This window comes from Ammospiza caudacuta, chromosome 3 (assembly GCF_027887145.1).
Source record: "Ammospiza caudacuta isolate bAmmCau1 chromosome 3, bAmmCau1.pri, whole genome shotgun sequence".
Classification (NCBI taxonomy): Eukaryota; Metazoa; Chordata; class Aves; order Passeriformes; family Passerellidae; genus Ammospiza; species Ammospiza caudacuta.
The window spans coordinates 64,481,088-64,504,598 of NC_080595.1; the positions used below are offsets into that span (position 1 = coordinate 64,481,088).

Here is a 23,511-nt window from a genome sequence, read left to right on the forward strand (position 1 = left end):
TGAGGAAATATGTAAATGGAAAACACTAAAATTTTTTCCCCAGAGCTTTGAAACTGAATTCCAATAAATTGACATGTGAAACTAGAGCTCTATTAAGAGATCTTTAAAAACAAAATTCAGGTCCACATTAACATTTTTTGGCTCCCAAAGTTCAATTTTCCAAGTAACAGGAATGAAAAGAAAAATAGAACACAGAAAAAGTTTCAGAATATCTAAGAGAAAACAACAACTTTCTTTGCATATTCTGAACAGGTACTTCTCTATGCCTATATTAATTACATAATTCAATTAGTATTAGCTAGTAAATTTTTCAGCTTTTTACTTACTTTAAAAAAGAACACAAATTGAAATGGACAGGCTGAATATGTCTATGCTGCATATAACACTGAATGCAGGTTTTAGAGATTTTTTTTCTTTAAAATAAAAAGATAAAAGTACCCAAGTTCTTGGTTGGATAAACTCAATGTGCAGTTTTGAGTTTCAGTCAGTTGCTGTGGTTGTTTTAGGATAAACGACAAAAATCAGAATGTAGATATGAATATAGACATGTTGAAAATTAGATTCCTAGAAGTAAATCTTAAAGGGACCTGGGGGCAAGGAAATCTCTTCTCTGTTTTGAGGAGGGATATTATACATATAATACAGCTTCTTTCTGGAAATTGTCTCATTATGTTTTAAAAATTTGTAGCAAACAGAAATTTTACTCTTGCACTAGAATGTTCCAGTGCCTCAGTCCTCCTTAGTAAGAACAAATTCTGATTTATAGTAGTAATATCTGGGACCGAAAGGTCAATTTTCTGAGTATTATTTACTACTAACTGGGTGTTACTACTAAGTATTAATAATGCTCATCCCTAGTTTTTCCTAATTAGGCTAATCTAGACTAAATTTTCATTGCTGTGGATTTAGTAATTTCCTTTTGAGAGACTCATAGAAAATATGGAAAACTGGCACATTTCTGTCCTTTCAAAACTGACTTTTTCACATTGAAAGGCTCGTGTCCTCAATTATTTCTCTTTTAGTTGAGTTTAACCCAGTTCTTTCACTCATCATCTTGTAGATGGCATTTTCTGAATTTGTTGTCATTATTTTCCTCTGAATGTTTTCCAGCTTTCCAACTCCTAGGTTGAATTTTAAATTGCAGTGCCCCAAATCAGGTAGCATTCTTGGAAGAAATCTTAATGCTGAGCTGAGTGGAATAGGTACCCCCATGCCCCTCTTTTACTGTTTCTGTTAACTGAAATGTATTTTCTCCTTTTTATTGTGTTCATGTTGCATTGAGTTGCCTGTTAAATCCACAGTTATAATTTTCCAGTCCATTACTCCATTTTGTAGTTATATATTTGACTTCCCTTTCCAACACATGCTATTGTTGCATTCACCATTCAATTCACCTTGTTGATTTGCACATTGTCTCCCAAATAATCAAGATAACTTTGTAAATCTGATCCTGTGCTTGTGAAGTGCTCATGGTGCCTTCAGTGGCATACTGCCATGGTATTTTCTGCTGTGGCAGACACAGTCACAGACAGCTGTGAATACTGAGGGCAAGGAACTAACTGAAGAACCCCTTAATAGTTCCTGTCTGCTTTTTCATCCACTGGTAATGATATTCTGGGCATGATAATTTCCTCATATAAGCAAACCATTGATAGTTGGAAGTGGTACTAATTTTCATAGAGTGGACTGAAATAGTGGAGAGGAATGTACAAGTTTTTGGGTACACCATGTAGTAAAAGCTGAGTATCTGTAACCTTGTTCCTTTGGAACTGTATCATTTGGTCTACTCCATTTTAGTAGAGCCTTTGCGTGGCCCAGCATGACAAAATAGTTTTCTTCTGCCTTACTTAGAGAAGAGGAATATTTTATGGGTTCTAAATCATAGAAAATGAGGTTTTTATATGAAACTCTTATTACTTTGTAGCTTGCTAGTTTTCTTTTTCTTCATGTATAAGTTATTAATGCTGCTCTCCATTCTGTGTACATTAGCACTAAGTTGGTATGACAGTTTTGCTTTCCCCAAGTCCCAATTATTACACTGATAGTATAATAATGTGGCCCTTACATTTTTTAAACAGATTTCATTGTTGCCTATTGTGAAGATTTAACAACTTTGAATGTCACTTTCTTTTAGCCATTTTCTAATATAGCCCTGAAATAAATTTCTCATGTTCTGTTCACTCATTGTTTTTTGCTGCTTCAATGGGTTAAAGTGCCTATTACTGGTAAGTATTCTATGAGCAATGGGGAGAACTACAAATCCTGAGATGATTTGAAATGTGTGTGATTTGGTATGGGTAACACTACAATAAAAAGTGACTGCTGCATGTCGTTCACCTTGTTAGGCAGATTAGTGAGGCATAAATTAGGTACTGAAGTTAGCAACTCGGGTGACAGTTCAAAGAGTCAAGTTTCTCAGGAGATTTAATTCCAGAGGACATTAATAGTGTTTACATTTTGGTGTAATTGTAGAAAATCCAACCCCTGGGGAGTCCATTTTTATTCTTAGAGCGTTTTGCCTCCTAATCTAGATCCTTTGCAAGGAAAGTGGTAAACTGATTTCAAAGAAGTTTAGGGGGGGTTGACTACCCACTTCTCGTTTCAGTAGCTACTTAGATTAGAATTTTTCTTCCTCTGTAAATTCATGTGATCTAATAATTTCTATTTTGAATAAAATTACTATTTCACAGAAGGGATTGACAATATGCAGCTGACCTCATGCAGCTTTGACCTATGGTTTTGATATGAGAATTCTTGTAGCACAGAGAGCGTTATAAGGAACTTCTTTGCTTACACAGGGCAAAAAGTTGTGACTAAAACAGCACAGTCAACTCAAGTTTTATTTGTCTACTAAAAGGCCTGAGTTAAAATGACCACTCTGTAGTGCTGATTCATCTTCTTAAGTGGAGGTGGTGTTCTGAAGTGGTGGTATAATTGCTTCTCTTTTTTAGTGGGTTTTCAAGTCACTTTTTGTTGACTTTACACAAATTATGTACTGATACCACTATGAAATTATTCTAATTTATTGTTTAAGGTGTAATATTGCTATTGATATGTATTAGCCCTTAAAAAGTTACTTTGCTCGATAGAGTCTGGAATTTCCAAGTACATTAATGTCATAAAGTTTTGTAGTGTCAAATAAAATGCCCCTCAGACATCTTTATTACTGGATGAAGGATTGCAGACTTTTGTATGTGTTTGCTGTTAAATTTTTTTTATGTACTTCACAGTATTTATGTGCTGGAGAGTAAGTGCTTTGCCTCTTCAGAAATTAGAGATGTTTTTGAAGGAAAAGGTTCAAAATAGATGTTGATATGTATAGCAGCAGGTTTTACTGCTCTGTGGGTACATAATGCACTGATTTCTTGTGAATACAGATGAAAATCACAGCGCAACAGCTGAGTCCAGCCGACTCCTGGATGTCCCTCGTTACCTCTGCGAAGGCACAGAATCCCCGTACCAGACTGGGCAGCTGCACCCTGCCATCAGGGTGGCTGATCTCCTGCAGCATATTAACCTAATGAAGACCTCTGACAGCTATGGATTTAAAGAGGAGTATGAGGTGAGATCTCCAGCGGTGGGTCTTTGCTAGGAAAAATCGCTTTGAAATGGGCAGCCTTTTGTTTGCATTGTATTGCAGAAGGATGGAACTAAATGACATGGGTTTAAGTGAAAAACAGATTAACAGGCTTAAGATTCTCATATATGTAACCCAAAAGTGAAAAGGAAATGGAATCCAGTGGTTTGGGCCTTTACAATAGCTTGGTAGAAAATCCCTGTGTGTTCCCTAGGGTATAAAAAGAATCTTTTTGACATATTGTAAGACGTTGCCACTCTTTTGTTGCTAGTCTTTAGTGGAAATGCTGTAATTAGTTATGTGAGCTATTTTTAGTGCAGATCTCCTGGATTAGGTTAAAGAAAAGAATTTGACCTGCCTTGTTTTCCAAGAAGCATTGACTAGAAGCACTCTCCTGGTTTATTTTAGCATCTCAGTAGGGCAATAGTGGGACAGCTCCAGTTGAGAAGCAGTAAAAAGATAATAAGGATAGTAATGTCTTGAAGTTCTAATTAAACCTGCCTGAGCATGTCTATTTACAGCTTTAATGTTAAAATGGAAGCAAGAAATTCCCAGCCCTGGAGGCAGAAGATGAGTACAGATTCATTTGGCTTCTGATCTCTGAGTCTGTTGTGATTCTTAGGGATTAGAATATCAGGCAGGACACACAGTAAAGATGGGAATGGGACTGCTAAGGTTGCTCACAATACAGCTAGGTTTACAATGAGTTTTCTCTGAGTAAGCAATCTCTTCTGACACAGTTTTCAACCTTCTCTCCTTTCTGCAGCTGTCTCTACTGTAAACATAAGAACTGGAATAAATAAATGTGTGGTTTTTAAAAGAATATTATGCTCTTTTCCTCTCTTTTACTTAAACATGCTTTGTTATGCTCTGCCTAACTTCAAGGCTAAGACCATGTGTCAGCCACTACTCTGGGGGGAGGGTGGTCCCTGATACTGTATCAGGTGTTTTCCTGCTTGCTACTTCTTCTATATCTATACATGACATCTGTTCCCTGCTTTGGGCTTCTCACTGTGCATTTAAGTTCTGATTCCATGGCTACTGTGTATTTTCTGGAGATAACTTACCCAGGATAAGAGATCATCTGGAAGGAAGGAGTAGCATAGACCTACAACAGCAGTAAAATATCTACGGGCAATGAAGAAAAAGCCGAGGAGAAATAAAAGCTGCTTCTATCAATACTGAGAGATCAAAGTCTTAAGAGTTCAAAAATGTAGAATAATTTTGCTAGTGACTAGAGGTAGGGATATGAGGAAAGGCAAAAAGAACAATGAACATTGGCAGAGGAGAGTTCCTGATGTCTCTGTAGGAAGGAAAGATGTTTCACTAAGTAATGTGGAAAGCAATGTAATGCTGTAGTAAACGGGCTCCATATTACACCACCCTGTAAGAAGAGCAAACAGTATCTCTGTGCTTTCTCAGTTTACTGTCATTCCTCCATAGCAAGGACACATAAGCAAGTTTAGCCTTCTGGCAATTACAGGATTTGAAATCCCTGTGGAGTTCCTCAGTGAGTCAGAGAGACAGAGGCTCCTTCTTCTCTAGATATTTCTGTACCATGGCACTGCCTGGGTGACCAGGGCAGGCGAGCAGAGCTGAACTTACTTTATGGTGGGGCAGTTCTTTTAAACTGTTATTTTTGGAGATAAATTAATGGTCAGAATGTTTTCTTTCGGAACATTTTTATTTATAGAGTTTCTTTGAGGGGCAGTCAGCTTCTTGGGATGTCGCTAAGAAGGATCAAAACAGAACAAAGAACCGCTATGGAAACATTATAGCATGTGAGTATCGTGAGCGATAACTCTACTCGTGTGTTACTCAGGCCGTGCTCTCTCTTCCTTTGCAAGTCTCCAGTGGCACAGCTGCTGAATACCTGCGGTGGAGAAGCAGAACAGTGCCTTTCTCAGCTTTTTCTTTTTTGTTGTTGTTGTTCTTCACAGTTCAACTTTCTTCCTTTTATAACTCAGGCTGAATTTCACATTTGCATCTCTGTTGTGCAAGCTGTGGTAAGCATATATCAGCAACACGCTGGCACTCATTTGGGTGTTGATTCTGTTTGTTTGCAATTTGTATTGTTTTACCCATGCAATGGAACACGCAGGAATCACCGTGCCTGGGAAGTCCCTGAATGGGCAGATTTGTCATCGAATCCCAAGTGCATTGCTAACTCCTTTGTCTTGATTTCATTAATGTCTCACTATGAACTTGAGCAGGCTTGGGTTGGAAGTGAGGAAACAGTAATCAGCATTTTTGGTTTTCTAGATTACCAAGAATGGAGCTGATGTTGAAAGGGACTTTGAGCAAGTAACCTGGTTTCTTTGTGTCTTTTTAACCTCTTGTGACAGTGCCAATAACTTTCAGCTGCGCTTAGTGAAATGTAGTGAAGGTTTTTTGAAGTAATTGCAGCCCTCAGACAAAATGGTTCTTTGTATTTCTGTGTAAACAATTTGTATTTAAGGATTATAAATTGTGAGGCACTTATGCCAGCTGATTTTGGTTTTCTAGATGACTTGCCATTAATATTTTACTTAAAAATCACACTTCAAAAAGGCTCCGTAACCACTTGGTTTTTGCAGATGACCACTCCAGGGTGATTTTGCAACCTGTTGAAGATGATCCATCTTCAGATTACATTAATGCTAACTACATAGATGTGAGTGGAATGTACAGCTTTCTCCCTCTCAATTTGCCAGCTTCTCTATGTGAAATTATTGCATGTTATGCTACAAAATTATTGAAAGCTTTCTTTTATTAAGAACAAATGTACACTTTCCTTGTTCTACGTCCTAGTACTCACTGACATTGTTGTGCTTTCTTTCACATCTGACTTTGGTTTGGGCTGTAGATTTGGCTGTACAGGGATGTAAGTACCACTATATGTGAATAACAGCATCCTATTGTAAATATTTGATATAGATATTGTTATTAATTACTTTCTTCTTCTATTTTTATCAGTTGATAACTATGCATGCCTCATCTAATTTATCTCATCTGTTCCTTTAAAAAATTTATTTTCTGTGTGAATATTTTTGTACCTGTTTTGAGAAGATAATTTAGCCTTTTAGCTTAGCCCTGAATATTATTGGATGTTAGGTAACTCAGATGAGCCTATCTGTTAAAGAGAATTTGCTGTTGACATTTTTTAGTGGTCATTTTGGCCACTAGCTTTTCTTTTCCCCTTCCAATGTATATGTAAGAAGCTAGATAGTAGGCTGCACTGTAGTTCTTTGAAAATATACCTGTGGAGTAGTCATAATATGTGTTTAGTAAAAAAAGGAGGGATAATGACATATGTAGGTTGGGGGGGGTTGTTTATTTGTTTATTTTTAACAATTTTTTAGACAAGGAATATTTAGCTGGCATTTGCTTTAAGGTGATAATTTAGGTATTACAAAGTATATACACAAACACACACACATATATATATATATTTTGACATGGAAATTTCCTCACTTCTGCAAAAAAATCTCTAAAATTTGAAATTCCATACTTTAATCAAAATACAAAATCATTTATAAAATTTAAAAACTGATCCAAATTCTGCCAGGCAATTTGACTAACACAATATGACTTTTCTGTAATTACCACCTTAGGAATAAACAAGTTGTTACATTCAAATTAATTCCAAAGCCATTTGGAAGATAGTGGAATAGTTATGACAAGTGTTTTTGAAATCCATGGCTTCCATTGGTTTTCTTTATAATTGCACCTTAGTAGTTTTCTTGACCACTTTTAGTTGATAAGTTATTTAAGACCCTTTTGACTTTCCAGGATATAATGATTTAGCTCCAGATATATTTCTGTCTTTTTTATTTGGATATTTTTACATGGCAATCTCTGTGAAATGATAGGCCTGTGATATTTTGCCTGGGGCCTGAAACAAGAAAACTCTCACAGATTTTTAATAATTCCCTGAGGATATTGATTTTCTTTTTTAGGAGTGAATTGAATCTCATTAGAAGCAGGCAACAAAGTTACAAGTTAAAATTGTCATTTTACAATTTTTAAGTGACACTTTTATCTTCTTCTCAAAAGCATTACTGAGTGTAAACCTGTCTAGCACAGGTTCTACTTCCATAATTTTAAGATGTGACTTGATATTAAGAACTTCAGGAGAAATTCTTTCATCATTTGATGCAATTTGGGTCTCCTGTAAAACCAAGAATAGGATATTCAAATGGTTTTTTAGAAGCCCCAGAGGAAGGTGCTCTCACTCTAGACAGGATAATGGAGCAGTCTGTGGAAAAGAATATAAACTCCTTGTGTACACTGAAATCCTTCACTTTAGTAGCATCTTGTGAATACCAGGAATCGAAGGGCCTGTACTCCCCTGTAATGCAATACTTGCAGCAAGTGGCCTAATAAAACTTAACCTAGAGAATAACTGGAGTTATAAACGTTTCCACATTGTGAAATTCAGTATTGTCTTCTCACCAGCAACACTAAACTTTCCTTCCTCTTTTGTAGCTAAATTGCTGGCACTGGTCAAAGTATACTCTGAATTATTTCCTCAAGAGCAGTAGCTCTTTGTCTTGTGGTTTTTATGTGGACAATTAGTGCTGCTAGCATTGGCATAGATCCAGCTATCTGGAAAGGCTTAGCTCTGTAGGATTATCTATTTACCTATATATATGTGTGTGTGTGTAGAACAGTGTATATACTTGTGTGTATCATGCCCACTGTAATTGATGCACACTTTGTACAGTCAAGCAGATTTCACTGCAGTAGAACCTTGATTCTGTGCACACACCAATGTGTTTGTCCCCATTAGTTAGGCCTGAGGCACATCCCTGTTTGTGCCTTACAGTGTCTCTAAAAAGACAAAAGGTGTGTAGTTTTTCATACTGGCTAAGGTGGGAACACAGATCAGCTGTGAGATAACGTGGTGGCAGAGAATTTTTATTAAATTTAAAATAAAAGCCCAAATATATACAGCTAGGGAAATAATGTCAATAGAAGACTCATTTTTAGATGCAAGGGACCAATCTAGAGTACTCCTTCCTGGTACACTACAATGTCTGTTCAAGTCAGATGTTCTTATTTTCATTTTATCTGTTGTCATTCAAACCTTTTCAATATTAACTGGGTTTTTAGGTTTTGAGCTTCATGATGCTCTTAAATATTGGTTTGTTCTGAAAATGTTGTCTAGATGTAAGGATTCTGTAGTATCCTTATGCTTTTATTTTCCACTCTTGGTTCCTAATATGGTACTCAAACCAACTTATATTGCTGTTTTAGGGATATCAGAGACCAAGTCACTACATTGCAACCCAAGGTAAGGATCTGCCAGCTTTAATCAAATCAAACAATTGTTCTCTGTAGAGTTCCACAGTGTTTTGGTAAAATAGAAGTAGAAGAAAGTAAAGCATACCCAGTATTGTGAGTTGTCATCTTGTGTTATGGTAAATTAACATAGTATGTTTGGGTGGAATGTGAATAAATTCAAAAATTGCACTAATGTATCATGTTAATTAGCTATTGAGCAAATCTGTCAGTGATAAATTCAGCTGATAAAGTCAGAACCTACTGCCATGATTTCCAATTATGAAGATGAATAGAGAAAAGAGACATGAACAGAGAAGAGAACAGTTTCAAACTGCCTTGAGGCATTTTTCTTTTCATATTATGTTTTATTTTTCTGTCTACAACTTGGCCCAGGATGCAGTGAAGATAGTAATGATAAATTAAACTCTTTCAGAAAATCTGGGTAAAGTAATGCCTGAGGACAAAAATTCTTTGTACAAAGGAGTGAGGCAAATCTTTGTCATATAACACCCTACTAATAAAAAGGGGTGCTAGAGAAAAAAAAAAAGAATTTATATTTTTTTTGTTTGTATTTCTGATAGAATACCTCACAATGAGGAAAACCAAATAGATTAGTCTAAGATTGCACTGAAATATCAGAGGCTATGATTTAAAGTAAAAATAATTAGATTTGGGTTCTACCATTATTTGATCTGTCAGCATAATCAGATAGCTGTCTGGAAATATCCTATTATTTGTCCCTCAGTTAACTGTAGGTGCACATAGGAAAGTCAAAGTAAAAACTTATTTTAAAGCAGGATGCTTAGAGTTCTGACCATATTTGTTTTTTATTTTTGTGTAAGTGCTGCCTAAATAGATCTCTACATGGCATTAAGTCTACATTTGTATTTTACTTCTGTTTTACTATGCAAATCATTGCACATAATAGTGTGTAAAGGAGAGAAAAATTTATTACTGCTTTTGTGTGCAGCCTTTGATATAGCATAGGAAAGATTATGTTTTGAGTCTTCAAATGTGGTACTTAAGATTAGTTGGTGTGCTTGGCGATGTTAGGTTTATAGTTGGACTTGATGATGTTAAAGGTCTTTTCCAGATAATTCTGTGATTATATACTGTACACTGTCTATTGTATACAGTAATATTTATAGTACTGCTGGATGGTGGTAAAGGAGCTCTTTTGGAGACTGTTTTAACAGCGTACATGCCTCTGTCACTCAACTGAACATGTCTCTGCAGCAGTGCAAGAAGCAAAACATAAACATGTGCTTCTCATTGCCTCACAGAAAAGTATTTTAGTTAGTTTAAATACACTTCAGGGGGAAGTGTCTGGCTCAGTGCCTGCTTGTGCATCCGTGCTTGCCAGGAAGTGGATAGCAAGCGCGGAGTATCTGTACCAGCACCCTCCTGCCTGATACTTCACTCTGGCATGGGCATCTCCTTGGTGAGCACCTGAAGAAACTCATTCTCAACACATTATATTTAACAAATGTAAAACAAAACTGGAAGTGTAACTATAAATGCAGTCACACATTGCTGTGTCCTTGTAGTTCTCAAGCAACTTCTGTCATTTTGCTGCATGAAACACCTGCCATTATTTCCTTTCAAGTGGTAATTCAGTTAAATTGAGAATATCCAGCACTGGTTAGAAGTAACAGTATAATCTGGAAACCGGCACAATGGCAGGATGATGTGGTTTCACAAAATTTTCTTCTCTGAGTTAATGTGCTCACATGCATCAGCTCTGAAACACACTGGATTTTATTCTTAGCACTCACTTTGACTGCTATTTTTTTGCAGAATATTACCTGGATTTTTTTCTTACAGGTCCAGTTCATGAGACTGTTTATGACTTTTGGAGAATGATATGGCAGGAGCAATCAGCTTGTGTTGTGATGGTCACAAATTTAGTGGAAGTAGGAAGAGTAAGTTTTTGGATTTGTTTTTCTTTTAATGCTGCAAGTGTAAAGAAAAAAAAACCTCTGGCAAGGCATACTATGGGCAGAATGTAGAAGGGTCTGGTGAAGGGCAGCCGTGCATCCTAAGGGGCCAAGGGGAAGGAGTCCAGGCAGTGTTGCAGTTATGGTATTGTCTAAAAACAACTTCTGAAAACTCATGCTGTGTTGCTTTCATGCGTAGTGGAAAATTGTCTGAATCCAAAATGTATATTTCAGCAGAATTGATTTGTATAGCATCACTCAGATGAGAAGAGTAGTAGAGGAAATGTGCTTCTATATCAGTGGCTAGAAACCAGCAAATTATTTACAGTTTAACAGTAATACATACCTCAGGGAAGTCTATAAGGTATCTGGGATTACTTGCAACAGTTTGATTATGGGTACAAAATGCAGCTCAATTTAGCATAAGTGGAAATATATTCCACAGCTCAGCACTAAAGAAAGTACAAATGCTCATTTAGAAGTGAATTTGGCACCTGAATGCAGCTGTGTAAAGCAATGGAAACTCCTTGTAGCTAGTGCTTAACTTGACATAACAGCCACTAGCCATGACAGGCCACATGGATGCGCAGTCATTTTGGAAATAGATGCGATGTAATGCAGTACATGCAGTACAGTATCCTCAAGCTTTTCTTTTCCCTTGGTGTAAAATCATACCCATTTTTTTATTTAGGTCAAGTGTTACAAGTACTGGCCTGATGACACTGAAGTTTATGGGGACTTCAAAGTGACTTGTGTAGAGGTGGAGCCCCTGGCGGAATACGTTGTCAGGACCTTCACTCTGGGAAGGGTGAGCACGTTTTCAAAGGGCTTGGCAAAATACTGTTTCCTGGTAGCAAGGAGGATGAAAGGCTATGCTGATGTTTCTGTGGAATACCAAATCCCTCTGGCTTGTTAGCTAGGCCACAATGTAGGCAGCCTTACCTTACCATGGGAGTTATGCATTGCATCAGTGCTACCCAAGCATGCATCTCACTGTGGGACTTTGAATTTCCCCAAAAATGTCAGCTGTTGCCATCCCCTTCTGAAAGTCACCCCTTCTCCACAGTCACACTTCTGAGCTAAACTCAAGTACCAGATTATGAGTCATGCCTGCTGTTCATCCCTTAGCCCTCTGTTCTGACCACTTCTGAGTCACTCAATCAAAGGACAAATTCTGTGAATACTTTATGTGATACAGTTGTGGTCTTATGCTAAATCATATTTGCCTTTAAATGTAGCAGGCCCTTGCCCTAGTTAGCAAAACTTCTGAAAATCAATGTGAAATGCATCGAAGTCTATTAGAAAAATATCTTCAGCACAGCAAAACTAGCATACCTAATATCTAAAGTGAAAATTACAAACTTCAACATTAAAATAACATCTCTAAGCTTCTATGGATCATTGCTTTAAATAATTGATGAAATGATGAAAACTGCATGTAGATTCTACCAATATGTGTGATCATTATTTGAGCTAGATAATACCTAGTCTATGAAATACTTCGAATTTCATAACCTTTTTTTTTTGCCTTTTACAGAGAGGCTACAATGAAATCCGTGAAGTTAAACAGTTTCATTTCACTGGCTGGCCAGACCATGGAGTTCCTTACAATGCCACAGGACTGCTTTCCTTTATACGGAGAGTCAAATTATCCAACCCTCCTAGTGCGGGGCCTATTGTTGTCCATTGCAGGTGCGTACCAAAGGCATAGCTTTGTATTTTTCACAACTGTTTATATGTGCATTTACAGCAGTCTCTTCTGAAGCATCCATCATTTTGAAGTGCTCTGTTTTTGTTTTTCCCTTTTTGAATTGCCTAATTCACACTGCAGTAGGATTTGGCTGTCTACAGCAATGTTTGAAAAAAAACCAGATTCTTTTCTTAAATAGAATAGTCTGAGATTTTCTTTTCCCTGCACCAGCTGCACCAACTAAATCACGATACTTCAGGCTATCATGTTAGGTAGCCTTCAACAATTTTGTGACAGCATTTGAGAATGAATGTAGATACATCTGCTTTGATAGCTTGGTGTTGCATATAATGTCCTAACAGATTATTAATTTAAAGCAAAGTAAGCAACTAGATGTTGAAAGATGGAATGAGGTTAGTGGCAACAAATACAGAAGGTTTCTCCTGTGCAGATTTTGCAAGGTTATGTTGTTGGGACACCATCCTTTGGCAAATAGAATTTGCTTTCTACAAATGTTTGATTTACCTAAGTATTTTAGTCAAATGTTTAATTACATTTTGTAGATAAAGTTACTCAGCCTTTACAGATTACAATAATTCACTGTGCAAAAATTGTCCTGAGCTTTATGTAAAGCCAAAATAAATCATAAGTGAATCTTCTGGATATTGTTAAATGTGCTGTCTGAACAAGCTTGGAACTTGCCTGGTAAAACATACATTTGAGTTTCTTATTGTAATAGATCATTTAAAAATCGTTCTTAGTCTTATTAAAGAAAAACAAGATCTATAATATTCTGAAGTGCATAAGTTTAATCAATCTTCAGATTTCAGTTAAACTAACTTTTTTAATTTAAGTATTGATCTGGGTGATAAAAGGAATAAACTTTTTTTTTGCTGTTACTTAGTGAATCAAATGTGATAGAAAATTTTTGTTTTGAACACATCAAAAGATTTAAAGGACATTATGATGAGAAGGAGAGAATATAAAAATTAGATAGTGGTTGTGATAAGAAATTGAATGATTTTGTGCAATTCTCTCAATAATGGTTGTGAAGTTTGTGGATGTTTTTCTGGGGCTATTCCTAACAGTATTTACTGATTCTTTTCAGTGCTGGTGCTGGACGGACAGGCTGTTATATTGTGATTGATATCATGTTGGATATGGCAGAAAGAGAAGGGGTTGTGGATATCTACAACTGTGTCAAAGCTCTGCGGTCCCGGCGCATCAACATGGTACAAACTGAGGTACAGCAGTTTGCCTTTGAAGCACCTGATGCTTTTTGAAACGTTCTGGGTCAGGATTTCACTGTGACACTGCAAAGTGAACAGGTGGTGGCCCTGTTGAGGGGGTGCCTCCACTGGGGACAATTGCTGAGTGTAAAAGCACCCAGAACCAGGGTGGTGCAACAAATGTGGCAACTCTTGTAGTCTGCACAGAAACAAGTGCCCTCCTAACTAGGTAACAAAAGGAAAGAAAGAAGGACTTTTCAGGGAAGACCTTACCTTAGGCATATCTGGGATATCTCTCCCCAGCTCTGGTATTAGCAATCCCAGGATCCCAAAGGTGGAATTTCAGCAGGCTGACACTTTTTTTAGACAAACCTCAGTCACTTTATCTGTAAATTGACTGGTGAACTTTATGTCCATTTCACACTCTCTTTTCAATTCTGTTTTTGTTTTCTTTATTAACCTTGCTGCGAATCTTTTCCATATTTTTACTCTTGGTCTTTTAATACACCTTCAGCAGCTTCACAATAAAACCATTGCCTTAGGAATAAAGTTCTAACAGCTCCCACTCTGCCACCAGAGTACCACTGAGCTTCCAAAGAAACACAGGCGATTGGGTTTATATTAGCAAATTACCTGAAGTGGTTCACCACTTCTCTCTCTTGCCCTCTATAAGGACATGTACCTGAGATGTTATTTCACCTGTGACCTCATGGTAATCTCTGCAGATGGCAGCCAAACATGTCAGTGTAATTTGGTGCAGTTTTTATTCCATGCTGCAACTTATGCCAATAGGTTGAACCTGTCAATGAACAATAGATGGTCCTGGTCAACTACTCCTGCTACAGGCCCATTAACCTTTGGGAAGTGCAAGGGGTGGAGTGTTTCAGTGTGACTCCTTTAACCCTCCCAGTCTAATCTGCACTTGCATGTGAATTAACACATCTACTATTATTCCTTTCTCTCCCTTTTGCCTCTTACCTCTCACCTTTTCTCAGATGTTCATGCTTGCATAGCAAAACACACTGTCATTGCATCAAGTTCTTGTGATGGTCATACAATCAACAATAGCTCCATAGCTGTATGGATAAGGCTATGGAGCCAGAAGATGACTGTGGTCATTGCACATGTGCTGCTTTTACAGGCACATGTTAAATTTTGTGCTTTTAAGGGCCTTGTTGCACAATAGCTACGTGAGGCTGGTGCAGTTCTAGAAAAGGTTTACATCTATTGCTCTCAGGGTGAGTAAATATAATGGGCATTTTGTGTAAAAATTGACAGGAGGCCTAACTGAAATAGTAATGCAGTTATCTAGGACTCAGGCTCTCACAAGGAAAGTTAATAAAAATGAGAAGAATTGGTGCTTCTGTTTGAACTCACTGGAATTTATTATTGGCCTAGAGCCAAGTATGAGGCAACTGATGCACTAGCTTGCACATGCATAAGGAGAATGCAGCATGCCAAAGACTTGCTAATCACACTAGTAGTGCTTGAAGCAATTTACACTTTCTACTAACATCAGAAGCTTAAAAGCTATTTTAAAAAATTGATAAAGCAAACAAGCCTTTGGCATATGCACAGAAACCCACAAGCACTACAAGAAAACTGGAAATCTCTTAAATAAATTACTATCCCTGTTCTGTTAAGTTTTACTGAATTTAAATTGGTCCTGAAGGAAACATCCTTGTTCACTGCACCTCAGTAAGAACAAGACTGTTTATATTAAAGCATTATTTAATGTATTGATGGACAGTACTTTGAATGGGTTTAAGAATGTGAAGTAGGCCTGTTTATGCTAAAAGAAGGAAAGGATCTGTTGGTTTTAAATGGTTGCAATTTTTGTTTCTTTTCCTAATTTGACAGGAGCAGTACATCTTTATTCACGATGCCATTCTAGAAGCTTGCCTGTGTGGAGAAACTGCCATTCCTGTCTGTGAATTCAAAGCTGCTTATTTTGATATGATTAGAATAGACTCTCAGACAAACTCTTCGCATCTCAAAGATGAGTTTCAGGTATTCACAGTTCCTACTAACTCTTGATGTGACAACAATTTTTTTGCCTCTAGATACATTTAAAGCACCCATGTTTATGTGCTTCACAAAATTGTTTTAAATACAGAATATCCTCCTTTTAATAAAATTGTAGTAAATATCATTCTGAAATAAAGACCAGTGAGTTGGAGCCAGAGAGAGTTCTGGCTTGCATTTGCACATTTAAGGCATAGCTTTTTAGAGCTCCAAAGTATCCTCTTTGTTTTATTCCTTTCTGAAGGGACGGTGTCACGTGGAATGTGTTCAGTGGTACATGGAGTGCCTTTAATACCCGCAGCTTCACCCCCCCTTGCAAAGCCCCAGAATGTCCAACAAACAGAGAAGAGCTTGCATTTACTAATGTCTTCTTGCTAATGCCTCGTGTTTTCTCGTATTGCAATATTTTACAGTAAAACCTGGGGCTCCTGAGTCCCATGTGTTTTAGCTCAGCGTGCTAAAACAAGCGTCCTCTTTCCCTTAGACCCTGAATTCTGTGACCCCTCGCCTGCAGGCAGAGGACTGCAGCATCGCCTGCTTGCCAAGGAACCACGACAAGAACCGCTTCATGGATATGCTGCCACCTGACAGATGTCTGCCTTTCTTAATTACTATTGATGGGGAGAGCAGCAACTACATCAATGCTGCTCTTATGGACGTAAGAGACTACCTTCTTTGTCTGCATAGCGTGCTATGGAAAGCCCTGTAATGTGAGAGAGAGCACTTGCTGGCTTAAGAAAGGGTAATTCTGTGGCTGCAGTGCCCAGTAAAACAGTCCTAATGAGGAAGGGTTGGGGGGAGAAGATAAAAAGCCCCACCAGCTTCTGTTTTTGTTCAGAAGGTTAGTTATCTTTAGTCTTTGGCATCCTTGTGGGACCCACTGGAAATCTCACCTTTTTAATGGCATTATATAAAGCTCTAGTGTCCAGACCTCCAAATCTCAAATCTCAGCAGAATCTCAAAAATCTGCTGTTTGTTAGGAAGTAAATGTTATATATCTGAACATGAGGTTACTATCACTTTTTCATAAAAAAGTCTTTCTATACTGAGGTGGGAGCAACAGAGGAAGAAAAAATGGTTTTCTTGGCATGTTTGGGTATAGAGTATAGGATTCAGGAGTTTGGTTATATTTTGAGTAGCTGCTCTTTAAAGTTGAAGTCTGAGTAACAGAAGTACTGTCAGGGGAAAAGGGGAATTAATGGGAAAAATGGAGTTGAACCTGCTTATATTTGTCTGAGCAATAAAGCAGTTCATGTGCTTCCAGACACCTTCCTGTGCCTCCCATTAGCGTTTCCAAAGTTAGGCCCCTAAAGCCACTTTTACAGTAAATGCTTAAATAAGTGGCCTGATTTCCAGGAGCATCTCCCCTTCTTCAAAAATGAAATGCTATCAGAAACTGCCATGTCAAGGAGAGATGCTGAAATAAAATGGCAAATAGCAGCAGAAATCATCAACACTGATTGGTATAGTCATCCTTGAGTTCTGCCTGAGCTAGGGCAGGAAACAAACTAATAGCAAAATGCAGTCCCTAATCTCACAACCAGCTTATTGTGTCAAAAAAAAAAAAAAAATAGAGGAGTAGTGTGTGTAAGACCAATGTATCACTGGGGGCTGAACAGATGAATTAGAGCAGTGAACAGAATTCTGGCAGCAAAAATTGTTTAGAATTGCAGTTAAAATGGCATTAAGCACCTGGATAAAATTGATGTGCTATGAACCAGCCAACAAAGCTGCATTGAGGAGTGAGGTTTGGGGTGAAAGAAAGGCAACACAGGCTGTGGGGGGCCGGAGGACTCTTGAGTGTGCAACAGCAGGCAGAACATGAGCCAAGCGTATATTAATGGATTGGCAATCAGAGGCAAATTAGAAAAGGCAGAAATGGTACTAATAAAAGGAAAAACAACAGCAGAAATAAAAGATATTATATTACAATGAAGGCATATAACAAGGTTACAAGTAAAAGGTTAAAATTTTGGGTAACGCAATCTTTTTTTTTTTTGCCTTTTCTCTTCTGACGGTTTATTTTAAGACTGATTTATTCAGAGAAGAGGAACTACTCCTGGACAAGAAAAAGTGATTTCAATAACAAAACTGAAAGAGGAACTTGCCCCTTATCTTTCTTTGGAGAAACATGATAAATTATGGGAAAGAGGGTTAGGAAAACGTCAGCTAGGACTTGTTTTATTTCTTAAAAGTACAAGGAAAGAATAAGAATTGGTTGTCCCTGTGTTGTCCCTGGGCAGTTCTAGGAAGTGGGACATGAACTGCTAGTACCCCAACATCCTTCCTGCATTAGAAAAAGTAAAAAAAAATCTATATTAATAAAATCAGCCACCTCCTTAATCTCTTGTCAAGCAAGTACTGATGTTAAAGACATTAACAACAAGTTCTTGGAAGGTATGTCGATACATTGTGCGTAATGATCCCTTAGATCAATCTTCAAATAAGCAAGCTTCCACAGCAAAAGTGGTTTATCTGCCCTACCAGGTCTTTCTCCTGGGTTAATTTACTTTTCCATGGACGGTTACAAATTGCCTGCAAAAGACTTCTGATCTCTCCTCTTCTGCTTGCTGCTCATAATACATCCACAGCAGGAAAGTAGCCCTTCCACTGTTAGCTGCATCTCAGTTACGTGCAAGGCTGGGAGTCCCTATTTGCAGTTGTGTGTAACACAGCATACAGAAAATGGAACCTGTGGTTATGGCAGGAAATAGGATTTTGCTGTTGAACTTATGCTTTCTGCTGTAAATGGGTCCCAGTGATCCCAAAAGTCAGTTCTGTGGGTGTCCCTGTGGCTGTGCAGTGTGAAACAGACTTTGGGATTGAGCTTAGTGCAGTGGCAGAGTTCACATAAACGCTGTTCTGGAGAGGGTGACCTTCTGAGACCTCTGCAGCCCTCTCTGCATCATTGGGTGAAGGTTCCCTGCTGGGCTCCTGGACACAGAACCTAGAGCAGTTTCCTCAACTCAACAGAGCCACAAAGAACATATTCAGTGCCCAGAGCATATCTGAGTGTAAAAACACAGGGCTTGTTCTGTAACCAAGAAGAAGGCAGACCTGAGCAGAGTAACCTCTTTGTCTTTATTGGAGATGATAATATGTTTTTAACATTTACATCCTCAGTGATATATGAAGCAACTGCTCTCACATCTTTTTTCCATTTTTATGTTTTGTTCTGTTTCAGTAGAATTCAAGTACTTCCCATAGTGGTACTAACAAAATTGATTGCCTTTACAGAGCTACAGGCAGCCGGCAGCTTTTATCGTCACACAACATCCTTTACCAAACACTGTGAAAGATTTCTGGAGATTAGTGTACGACTATGGCTGTACTTCTCTTGTGATGTTAAATGAAGTCGACTTAGCACAGGTTAGTTTGGAGCTCGAGTTTTCCATGTACCGTCACATGCTTTAATCGTTCTGGATTAACCACATAATGAAAATGTGGAGCAGTGCATGACTTTACAATTATTCTCTGCTCTACAGCAACTAATCAACACTAGTTGCTCAGTAAAGGTTAGATGAGATGTCTGCAGTGGAATAAGGCAATGCTTGAGTTGTAATTTACCATTTAACTATGGATGTTTTGCTCTGTCACAGGGTTGCCCACAATACTGGCCCGAGGAAGGGATACTGCGGTACGGCCCCATCCAAGTAGAATGCATGTCGTGCTCCATGGACTGCGACGTCATAAACAGAATTTTCAGGATATGCAATCTAACAAGAGTAAGGATTATTCTAACAAAATGTGACAGAAAAATATTTCATTTTTCATGCTCTCTTGGCTCTTGTGCTTTTTAATTTTTAATAATAGTAAAGTACTAATGTTCGTAAGACATTATCCAGAAAAAAGTCAGTCAAGTATTAGTATCTAATACTGATTTCTAGTACTTTTCTACAGCTGCAGTACTTTTCTGCAATAAGCAGAGAGAGCTTTAAGGTGAATGGATGTTGTTCTGAGACATTCATCCCTGATGTGTGAGAAGTATTCTGTATTCTGTTTGGTGTACAGTAAAAGAAATATCTCTGTAATGAATGTGTATTGACAGGTATTAAGTTCTTAGCTTTGGTAAAATGTTTTCTGTGGTGAATCACGAACAGAAACACTGAGGCTGATTTTACAACCAGCACCTTGTCAGCCTAAGTTGTGAAAACCACAACAGGAAAGGCAGACTGTGGCACCCTGCAAAGCAGAGTGTGATAAAACCCTGAAAATTCCTCTGCCTCTAGTGGGTTCTGCCACCACTGTGCCTCAACCTACAGTTATCATCTTTTTCTCAACTCCAGTAGAAGTGCCACTCTTGCATTTTAGTCAGCTATTTCATACCTTAGACCATCTTATCTTTTTATTGTCTCATAGTGTTCCACACTCTTGCAGCATCTTCTTAAACTCTGCCATACAGTGTTTCCTCTTTAGCTCACCTCTATGAATTGCTTATTTATATTTCCCACCACAAAATGTTACAGACACTTGTGCCACCAGTCTATGCACAATTAACCAGCAATCCCTATTTTACTTACCATGACTGCTTTTTATGATTCATCCAATACTGAACTTATCATGATTTCTAGTGTATCTTGAGTATATGTTTAACTCTCATTAATCTTGAAAGATAACTGTGGGGAAAAATAATTACTGTGTACACAAAGATCTTTCATGTGTTTTGTTTTATTTTTGTTTTCTTTTATTTTTGTCACATTTTCATTTATCAGAGGGCAAAGATAATTTTCCATGTGGCTAGTATTTTTTTTTTTTTTTTTTTTTTTGCTAATATTCAGAATTACAAAAAACATTTTCAGCTGTTTTTGGAAACTACAGGAAACAAAGGTGTGGGCACACTGGCAAATATTACGCCATAGCGCTTTTTTCTTTTATTTTGAGACTTCCTCTTTTTTTTTTTCTTATTTTATTTTTTTCCATTTCTTCTTTTTTTATGATGATTTGATTTTCTACTCTTCTCTTTGTCTCCTATGTCCTTTTGCTCATAAGCCTTGCTTTTAAAAATCTCTCTGCTCTGTTGTTACTTTTCTAAAATCCACATTCCTACTTGTCATCTTCAGCTTCAAGAAAGTAGATAGAGTATTTATTCTTCCTGTTATTGGGGCTTTTCTTGTGACAGTCAAATTCTATTCAAAGCTCTCCCTGTGTCACATCTAGCACGTGGAAGGCTCAGAGACTGGCAGCAAGGCTGTCATGATTATTATAGTCTGTCACAAAGGGAAGACTTCAAGGACAGTAGTCATGTTTGTGCACCAGTATTACTTGTTGTTCATTTTTAATGGGGTCAGATCTTGAGTAGGGGCCAAATGTATCTCCCTCTATTTCTGCGAGTCTAAGAATTTAATAGTGATGTTTTAAATTGATTGATTGCTAAGCAATCTTGGCATATGGAATCTAGGGTATTTGTTGATTTAGAATTCAGGACAGGTTACATTTGTGATCAATAAACTGTGATGTGGTCTTCAATACAGTTTCCTTTTTTACCCTTTTCTGACATTTTCCTTTAGCTCAGGTGGTAGAAATTCCAGGAGGCCATACCATGCAATGTACACACCTTAAAATCTCCATAATATAAACACCTAGGTTTCATGCTAGTTTTATGCTTTGTTTTCCTAAACCAAGATGTAAAGGTGCCATTTTGACCTAAATCTCTTTGATTTTCCTCAGCCACAAGAGGGCTATCTGATGGTGCAGCAATTCCAGTATTTGGGATGGGCTTCTCATAGAGATGTACCAGCTTCCAAGAGATCCTTCCTGAAGTTAATTCTCCAGGTTGAAAAATGGCAAGAGGAATGTGAAGAAGGGGAGGGCCGGACCATCATCCATTGCCTGTGAGTAACTTGGAGAAAGTCAACTGCTGCTCTTCAAATAAATTCTTATAAATGAATTCTTGGTTTTAATTTAAACAGTGTTATTATGGATACCTTCTTTTGCACCTGCACCTGTTACTTTTCTAATGAAAAAAAAAAAAAAAAAGAAGTACTGCTGCCTATCACTGTAGGCTTTTGTTCAGCCTTTGGATTTTTCTGTGTCAGGTCAAGGAACGAGTATTTTGAGTGTGATACTACAGTGATACTGTGTATACTGTCACCTGTGCATAATAGCATGATTTTCAGGTGCAAGACATGTACAGATCTATTTCTTCTGCCTGGTTTCAGTAAGGAAGTCTTTTATAGGTGCCAAATTGGGGGATTTTATGTCTGTTTTGCACAGAATTTGCTACATTTTTTCTCAAAAGGGAAACCTACAGTATCTTGAGAGATTTAAACTGAAAACTATGGATATATGAAATCTGAAAAAAAGCTCTATTACAGCACACCATACTAAAACTATTGTTAGTAAATGGCTGCTGGCTGCTTACCTGACACCTAAATGGGAGTTAGTTTGGGAGTTTTGAAAAGATGGTATCTTCTTCTCCCTAAGCAGAGAGTAGTCAATCTGTCTCCTTACTCTGAAGAAAAGACCTCTGTTTAAATGTTCAGATTTAACTAGTGACCTGTTTCTGCTTATACCACTTCAAAATTAATAATTTTAATTTAAAATTACCTACCTTAATTTCTTTGAAATTAGATTAAAATAGTTCAGAAGTGTCCCCAAAGGTCAACAAGTTATTAAATCAGTGATGCCTTAGCATATCTGGTTGAATAATCCTCATTTCATAAGTTAAGTGAGTGTCTTTCCAGAAGTAAGTGGAAAATGTACTTGGCATTGAATTTGTTTTAATTATTTCTAACTACTTGCCCTTGAATTTAGGTTTAGGGGTTTTTTTTAATTATTTCTACTGCATGTGTAATTTAGACTTAAAACATAGTTGGGCAGCATGATGTGCTGTAAGGGCAGAATTCAAAAGCAGTAATTGAGAGGAAGGTCAGAAAAAGTAAATGTCTTAGACCAAACCCCCTGGAGCTGCAAAGAGATTGCTCAAGTCTGGTCTCCCTCTGGGACTCAGGAATCACTCGTGCTTACAGAGGGAAAGAACTGAAATGAGTGCTATTTTGAAAGAACTGAAATGGAAGTTTTGGATGCTGTCTTAGGCCACAGTGGCACTTAACTCTCTTTTCCTTGCATACAGAAACGGCGGTGGCCGGAGCGGGATGTTCTGTGCCATCGGCATCGTGGTTGAGATGGTGAAAAGGCAGAATGTGGTGGACGTTTTCCACGCCGTGAAGACCTTGAGGAACAGCAAGCCCAACATGGTAGAAACTCCGGTAAGCACCAGCCCCGCAGGGTTCCTGCAAACTGCCAGGGAGCCAGAGGCTGCCTCGTTGCATGAGCTGTGTTTTCAGTCCTGTGCCCACAAAACCAGTGCAAACCTACTGTGGGCCAGAAGAAGAAAGGACAGCTACTGTGTAAATGCAAGTCAGCATCATGAGAGGACAGGCTAAGCATTTTACACTACCTTTCTCACCATGGTTGCATGCTTTCCACAGAAAGCATTCTGAGTTAACAGAATGCACTTTAATCTCCCAAAATAAGCCGGTGTGTTTGAAAGGAAGTTGCAGCAGGCTGCATTCACACAAGCTACCTTGAAATTTTAGAGAGCAAGGCATTTCTCCTTGGTAGAATTAAGCTGTGTAGTACAGATTCCTAGCTGGAGCTGTGAATATTTTGCCCCTTAGTAAAAACTGCTGCTTTGAAAGTTGTATTGAATACTGACAGTCTTTGTTACTCAGATATGTAGTAGTCAAAATGATACCTCAGAACTTTGAAATCAAACATTTGGATCTAGTATGTTGCAAACAAATATATAAAATCATTTAGGTTGGAAGAGACCCTTAAGATCATTGA

At 37.8% G+C, this 23,511-nt stretch overlaps 1 protein-coding gene across 3 annotated transcripts in view; it reads left to right on the forward strand.

Annotated features, from left to right (window-relative positions):
* PTPRK (protein tyrosine phosphatase receptor type K) overlaps positions 1-23,511 on the forward strand; it is a 382,880-nt gene that overhangs the window by 356,355 nt on the left and 3,014 nt on the right. For 2 of the 3 annotated variants that reach the window (XM_058802160.1, XM_058802161.1), the window contains exons 16-29: positions 3,378-3,562; positions 5,271-5,358; positions 6,154-6,230; positions 8,816-8,852; positions 10,667-10,764; positions 11,471-11,587; positions 12,317-12,471; positions 13,578-13,713; positions 15,559-15,708; positions 16,208-16,381; positions 18,961-19,092; positions 19,323-19,448; positions 21,391-21,554; positions 22,796-22,931. In XM_058802160.1, coding sequence (XP_058658143.1) covers positions 3,378-3,562; positions 5,271-5,358; positions 6,154-6,230; positions 8,816-8,852; positions 10,667-10,764; positions 11,471-11,587; positions 12,317-12,471; positions 13,578-13,713; positions 15,559-15,708; positions 16,208-16,381; positions 18,961-19,092; positions 19,323-19,448; positions 21,391-21,554; positions 22,796-22,931 — 1,775 coding nt within the window. Of the gene's footprint in view, positions 1-3,377; positions 3,563-5,270; positions 5,359-6,153; positions 6,231-6,422; positions 6,441-8,815; positions 8,853-10,666; positions 10,765-11,470; positions 11,588-12,316; positions 12,472-13,577; positions 13,714-15,558; positions 15,709-16,207; positions 16,382-18,960; positions 19,093-19,322; positions 19,449-21,390; positions 21,555-22,795; positions 22,932-23,511 lie in introns of all 3 variants that reach the window. The other variant, XM_058802159.1, reaches the window with a different exon arrangement.